This window comes from Formica exsecta, unplaced genomic scaffold (genome assembly GCF_003651465.1).
Source record: "Formica exsecta isolate Colony F162 unplaced genomic scaffold, ASM365146v1 scaffold459, whole genome shotgun sequence".
NCBI classification, from domain to species: domain Eukaryota; kingdom Metazoa; phylum Arthropoda; class Insecta; order Hymenoptera; family Formicidae; genus Formica; species Formica exsecta.
In genome coordinates this window covers 1-7,851 of record NW_021851824.1, presented here as the reverse complement: position 1 = coordinate 7,851, position 7,851 = coordinate 1, and the positions used below count along the sequence as shown (strand labels likewise).

The 7,851-nt window shown below is 47.7% G+C and overlaps 1 protein-coding gene across 1 annotated transcript; it reads left to right on the top strand.

The window, feature by feature from the left end:
• The first annotated feature begins 3,659 nt into the window (after positions 1-3,659).
• On the top strand, positions 3,660-4,565 carry LOC115241009. The gene has a single exon (XM_029816518.1). The coding sequence runs from the start codon at positions 3,660-3,662 to the stop codon at positions 4,563-4,565; it is 906 nt and encodes a 301-aa protein (XP_029672378.1).
• Positions 4,566-7,851: the final 3,286 nt, after the last annotated feature.

Genomic DNA, 7,851 nt, shown 5'->3' with positions numbered 1-7,851 from the left:
CGGTGAAGCCACGGAGCTCGAGCGGGGTGAGAGGCGTGAGGGGTAGGGGGTGATGAAATCGAGTCGAGAGATCGCGTTATCGCTTCAGATGCGTTAAAGACGCGAGACGCGGGCGACGCTTTATCTCCGACCTTGGGAGTCGCGATGACCCGTGACACGTAAATACGATAAATCGAAGACGACGAGATGAGAGAATCGTTGCGCCTACCGATCGATTTTTCCGATAGACGCGTCGCGATCGTCGCTTTATCTCCGACCCGAGGACCCGGGGAGTCGCGACGAACCGAAACATGTAAATACTGAAAATTGAAAATGATTAGATAATAAAATATCGCCGGCGAACCTCGGCGCGATACGAGACTTGTCGCGCGTACTGCGTAGATCTAGAAATAGATCGATGGATAGGTCGACGTCGAGGTTATCGCTCGAATAGACGGAGGTCGAATAAAGAGAGATTCTCGCATGAAAGGATCGCGACGATTATAAAATATTAGTTTATTCTAAAATATTTTCAAAGCGACGTACGCAATGAAGCATACACCAAATATTTTAACGACACTAACCAGAAGAGTAGTAAATAGTTGTATTAACAATATCGGAGATATACGGGTATTAGAAATACCAAAATGTTTAAAGAACGAATTGCGCGAATATTACATAAAGGATTGTTTATACTGTTTAGAAAAAATAGATTTTTCCGAAGAACTCGTGCGAGAAGCGAGCGTCGCGCCATTCGACGAACCCTTCGCGGACGTTGGAGCAGACCGCTATTTACTTTACCGCAATTGGAAGTGGCGATACGGTGTTCCCAAATTTTCGTGGGAGGTTAATCACGTTGTGCATTGCTTCTACAAGTTTGGTTGCGAATTCGATAACGGATACTATCACGAGGAAGAAGAGAGATATTGCAGGGGTTGCGCGCGTGAACCGATTTTTGCTAGAAGCATATCGACGCACGTAAAAAAACGGTGCTCAGCCAGATAGTGCGCGCGTGCGATCTCATCGACGAAATTTTCAAGGCGTCGAATCATTGGTGCAGCGGATGCGATACGAGAGGCTTATTTTACATCGAGGAGTACGACGAGTAAGATACATGGCGTATTAGCAAAAAATCTTGGCGTCCATTGAAGAATTAGTAAAAGATCGAGAAACGATGGAAGAGCGCGATCTTCTCGAGAGCGCCCGAAACATCGCGACGGCGGAAGCGCATCTCGCGTGGGCGCGACGATGCGACGAGCGTTTCGAATCTCTACGGGAAAGATGTCGAGGCGAGCACCGGGGAAGATCCACCGGAACCATCAATTCTCTGGTGGCTCGAATCGTTCGATTGACAGGCGCGAGAGACGATCTGCGTCGACGTTTCGAGCGCGTGGGCGGCGGCGTCGAGAGACGCGAGGGATTTTCGTGGTTCGAGATCGAGACGGCTTTCGCTAGACGCGTGTTAACCGGCGCGATTATTAATTTCGATTACATCGAACCTCTGCGATTTCTCGAGGATGCCGGGGACACCGTGCTCGATCGAGTACGCGATGTTATGGGCAGGTACAACAGCGTTAAGGTTAATACCGCTTTCAACGGCGAGTTCGTCTCGGGCGACAAGATCGCCGTTAAGACCGTCGCCACGAAGAATCATCCGCTTCTACCTACGTCCGATCTGCGAGAGTGGTACAGGAGGCGCGTGATCAAAGCTATTCTAGCTTCGCTGGAGGAGTTTCAGGAGCGCGATAACGGAATCACCAGGTTCGAGCGTTTTAACGATATATCTATCAATGTGTATACCGTTCTGGATAAGAAGAACAAGAAAGGCGGCGGCGGTATCGCTCCTCTGCGTCTCACTAACGACAGGAAGAAAAGACACGTCAATCTGTTGTATCTGAGCGATACGACGCGACGAGACAACGCGGCGCACTTCGCGTGTATCGGGGATCTGTCCCGTCTCATCGGCTCGCAATTGAACGCTCGACAACATAAAGCGCACATATGCGATCGGTAAGCATGAAACTAATAAGAAAAAAGAAATGTATTACACATTTTAAATAATGTACGCGATGTAAAAAATAAGTGTTATGTTGTAGATGTATGCATTATTTTCGAACGAGCGAAAATTTATCGGCTCATAGCGCGGACTGCGGAAGAATGAACGAGTGCGCTATCGTTCTTCCTACCGAAGACGACGAGTGGCTACATTTTCGCAACCATAATAGAAAGGAGCGACTTCCGTTCGTGGTGTACGCCGATCTGGAATGCGCGCTAGAGAAGAAGGAAGAGAAGAGAACATCGAACACGTCCATCGTTCAACATCATAAGGTCTATAGCGCGGGATATTACGCGCGATGCGCGTTCGACGACGCTAAATCGGTGTACAGAGCTTATTGCGGTGAGAATTGCATATCGTGGTTCGTTCGGGAACTGTACGATCTAGCCCTTAGCGCGAGGAATATTCTCGACGCCTATGTGCCTATGACGGATCTTACACCGGATGAATGGGAGAGATTCAAGAACGCGACGCATTGTCACGTGTGCGAGAGACCGTTCGAACCGGAAGATACTCGCGTACGCGATCACAGTCATTTGACCGGATGATACAGAGGTCCCGCGCATTCGAATTGTAATCTAAATTATAAGGAAGCGTACGTCATTCCTATATTCTTTCACAATTTATCGGGCTACGACGCGCATTTCATTATCAGAGATGTGGCTAACGCTTTTCCCGGTAGCATCTAATTGTTGCCGTTGACGAAAGAAACGTACATCTCCTTCACAAAGAACATCGAACACGCATCGAACGGGGGACAGTTCGGAAGACGCGTGAAATTGCGTTTCGTGGATTCCTTCAAGTTTCTAAGCGTGAGTCTCGAAAAATTAGCGTCGTATCGAGCTCTTTACGCGAAAAGGTGTATTTTCGTACGAATACGTCGACAGCGTTGATAAGTTGCTGGAGACTTGTCTACCGCCGCGGGAGGCGTTCTACAGTTCGTTGACTGGTGATATCGTATCCGCTAGCGATTACGCGCGCGCGATAAGAGTTTGGGAGCGGTTTCGCGTCGAGACGTTGGGTGACTATAGCGATCTGTATCTGAAAACCGATGTTCTTCTATTGGCCGATGTCTTCGAAAATTTTCGCGACGCGTGTGCAAAGAGTTATGGTTTAGATCCCGCGCACTATTACACGTTACCCGGATACACGTGGGATGCTATGTTAAAGCATACGGGTGTTCGATTCGAGCTGTTAACCGACATCGATATGATAATGTTTGTGGAACGCGGAATACGCGGCGGGCTAAGTCAATGTTCCAATAGATACGCGCGCGCTAATAACAAGTACGTACAATCGTACAATCCCTCGGAACCACCGTCGTATCTTATGTATTTCGATGTAAATAATCTGTACGGATGGGCGATGTGTCAATCGTTGCCTTACGAAGATTTTCAATGGGTCGACGATGTTACGAGCATCAACCTAATGTCCATAACATCGAAGTTGATGATGTAATCACTTGAGACTTTTCGGCAACGCGCATACTCAGCATGCTCGGTTCGGCTACCTGTTCAGTTAATTCTGCTATACCTTTTACGACATCCTTTGCTTCCTTTTCCGTCCGCCCGGAAAACGACAGGATAAACTTCTCGCCACGCTGTACGATAAGCACCATTACATAATGTATTATCGTAATCTACAACAATGCGTTCGACATGGATTACGCGTTACGAAGATACATAAAATATTACGATTCACGCAATCTCCATGGTTGCGCGGATACATCGAACTGAACACGCAATTGCGAACTAGCGCGAAAAACGAATTCGAAAAAAATCTATACAAATTGATGAATAATGCCGTGTTTGGTAAGATTATGGAGAATGTGCGCAATCATTCCGATGTCCGGCTCGTGACTCGATGGGATGGGCGATACGGCGCGGAGGCGATGATCGCGAAGCCGAACTTTCACAGCAGAAGCGTTTTCGCGGAAGATCTCGTAGCCGTGGAATTGCGCAAACTCGAGGTTAAATTCAACAAACCGATTTACGTAGGAATGTGCATTCTCGATGTGTCCAAGAATTGTTTATACGAATTTCACTACGAATATATGTTACCGTTGTATCGAGACAAGTGCAGGATAATGTACACCGACACGGATAGTCTCATCTATCGCGTCGAGTGCGAGGATATGTACGAGGATATGAAGCGCGACATCGATAGATTCGACACAAGCGATTACGCGGTGGATAATGCATACGGCATATCTCTCGCTAACAAAAAAGTGCCGGGTTTAATGAAGGACGAGAATAATGGCGCGATCATGACGGAATTCGTCGGGCTCAGAGCGAAGATGTACGCGCTGCGAGTCGAAGGTAAACTCGACACGAAGAAGATCAAGGGCGTTAAAAGCGGCGTCGTCGCGAGAACGATAACGTTTGACGATTACGCGCGCTGTCTGCGACGAGAGATCGAGATAACGCGCGAGCAGTCCTGCGTAAGATCCAAGTTACACGAGGTGTACACAGTGTCGGAATCGAAGATTGCGCTCAATCCGTACGACGACAAGCGATACATCGAACCCTGAACTACGGATACTTTACCATGGGGGCATTATAGAACACCGATGTAAAACGAAAAATATCACATATTGTATCGAAAATTCTAATAAACTTTATTTTTTAATCGATAAAACGTGTATAGCTTATTGTTACTATAAGTATAATATTGTCTATTTTATAAATAATAACAGCTTAGTTTATAAATAATAACAGTTTATTTCTAATAAAATTTTAGATTTTAAATCAAATACATTGTTATCATAATATAACTAATTTATCTATCCAAGAGTTGTGCGACTCGTCTATTCCCAGCCATTTTACGTAAATCTTGTCGCCCTTTCAACGCAGCACTTTCTCCACGAGATACACGTCGGGATCGGAAACGCGTGACAACTCGTGCTCGTAGAATCCTCCGGCGATTGGTTCGTCGCGCGAATCCTTCAATAGATACGTCGCGGGATTGGTTCGTTGTATCTTTGCTATTCGGAAGATCTCGGTGGTCCAGTTGGGTGTAAAACCTTTCTCGAAGATCGTTTTGAATTTGCTGACGCGTACCGGATCGTCTATTTTGAATCTCGTCGGAGCCGCGATCTTTACGTTGCTGTATACCGTACTTAAAAATTTATCGGCGATCGCGGGAGTTACGTCGATAGGTTTCATACCGATAGTACGATGTTTTCGCGCATTGTACTCTTCGACGAGTCGAGGCAACGCGTCGATCCATTTGTACGTTCCGTTCAGCGTGAAGTACTTCCACATGGAGTTCTTGAGTGTGCGATTGAATCGTTCGACGATCGACGCCTTCATCATCGAATACGTTGAATAATGATTTATTCCACGCTTCTTCGTTACCTTCCGCACTTCGACGTTGTAGAATTCCTTCCCTTTGTCCGTTTGCAAATTTTTCGGTCACCGCTTATAGTCTCGCACTATCTTAGATAAGGCTCGGGCAACCTCGCTAGCGCTCTTGCTCTTGAGCGGTACGGCCCACGCGTATTTGCTTAACGCGTCGATAACAGTGGGTATGTAGTTGTAACCTTTGTTACGTCTCGCATAAGGACGCATCTCGACCAAATCCGCTTGCCACAAGTCGTCGTACCCGCGCATCGTGACGCGACGTCGCGGGAAGTTTCTTCTCGCGGGCGCGTGCAACTCCTCTACCAGTATTCATTTTTCGACATTCATTCTAAAGCGTGATACCACGATTTTCTCCAAATCGCTTTGCGTCCCGTTCGGAATCTACAGCGATTTCTCGATCAATTCCCGTATCGCTGTACGATTATCAGCGCTCCGCGTAGTGTTATAGCGTATTTTTCGCAGCGTCGATCCGTTTATTTAGAGCGTTGGCGCTCGCTACAATTTTCGAAATGGAATTTTCCACAGCGTCTATTTGTTTACGCAGAACGTTCTCGTTTGTTTCGATTTTTGAAACATTACTCTCCACAACGCTTATCTGTTTGCTCATAGCGTTATCGAGCTGAGTGAGTCTCGTGAACAGTAGGACAGTTGTCTGTCTCACCTCGTTTGTATCTTTTCTCAATTGCGATGTGATTTTCTCGGCGCTTTCGCGATATCCGATCTCGTCCTCTCTCGCGGCGCGTAACGCGAGTTCGACGTAACTCTTGCTCGTCGCGTCGGTGTCTTCCTCCGGCGAGGCCAGGCGTCTTATCTTGCGTTCTCTCGTGTTGTAGTCGACGGAGGAACCCAGACACAGCGCGTTAACGCGCACGTAATTTCGCAAAGATTCGAAAGCTGGGCGTAATCTTTCTCTCTTCGCGTCGTAGCCGCGTTTCTGCAGAGGTATACCGAATCTGCTCACGGACATCGCGTCGATATCGCGCGCATCTCGTGTACAACTGCGGCGACCGTCGACGCGACGATTAGATTTATACGATAGCGCCTGTTTCGCGAAGCTCATCGATTATCGATAGAATCTCGTTGTCGTGAGCATCGTTACCAGCTTGACGCGAAGCATCGAGTAATTGCAGGCGATCCACTAATTCATTTGGATCGTCCCAGTGAACGTAATCGACTCTTTCGCCCGTGACTCGCATGGTTGATGGTATGCGACCCGCGCCCACCTTTTTCGCGCCGTCATTGTGGATAAGCGGAGCGATGACGTTTTTATATTTATATCCCTTATTTCCTAAAACAGCTTTACTAGCATCACGTCTGTGAGCGTTTGTCGTTAACAATATACTGTTATATGTTAGTTTATCGCTTTCGGTATATATAAGATCGTCGGAAAGTCTCTTGAAGATTAATTCGTACAAACCGGGAGTACCGATATATCTGATTCCGTCTATAAGTATAGAGTCATCAGCGTCTACGTCGAATCGCTTGTCACCGAGCATCGCGCCGTCCTCGCCGATGTACACCCCGTAGACGTGATCGATCTTGTCTGATTTTTCCCCACCGAGAAGAGCACCAACGTACTCACGTCCCAACGGTCCTAGCTGACCGTGCAGCATATCGCGACCTTGAGGAGTTCGCAGAGTTCGTCTAATAGATGTTTCGAGCGTCGAGGGCGATTCGAGATTCTCGGTTTCGAACATCTCCTCCCTACCTCGTGCAAATGGATCTCTCTCAACCATTTTGCGGTGTTCGGCGAGAGACGCGTCTAACGGAGTAGAGACAACGTCCAATCGTCGTCGCGCTCGTAGTCGTTTCACTTTAGGCTTTTCCCGCGCAGGGGTCAGCTCTTCCTCCTCCCATTTTCTCTTGATACTCGTCATCGTAGGCGCGGCGTCGATGGTGTCTCGTTTAATCGTCTCGCGTTTGATCGCGTCTCGCTCGATCTCGTCTAGCTCGGCGCGTTCGGCGATGCGCCGCAACGGTTCGACGATCGGCTTAAAACGGCTCTCCATAGCGATCTCGTTCTCCATTTTGCCGGTGTTCAATGCTCTGTGTTTTTTACGAATAGACGCTCGCGTTCGATCGATCTCTCTCGCCGTCTTCTCTCGTTCGCCGATATCCGTCGTCGTAGTCATCACGATTAACGATCCTTCTCGCTCGGGCACGGAAGAGCGATCGATGTGTTCAACGTATCCGCGACGACTGATCACTCTACGGTACGGCGAAGTCGTTAAATCCTCGTCTGTATCTACCGTTACGGAGCGCGCTATCTTTATCTATCACTAGGAAACCGTACTTGCGCTGCCAACACGCGCGACACAGAGCGTGAAAATTCTCGTACGACATGTCGGTATTCACGTGATCGTTGTACACGTGTCGCAAATTAGTACCGTCCTGTTTAAAGAGAATCAACAAATTCGCGTTATCTCGTATTAAATGTTTCGGTATTTTAGCATA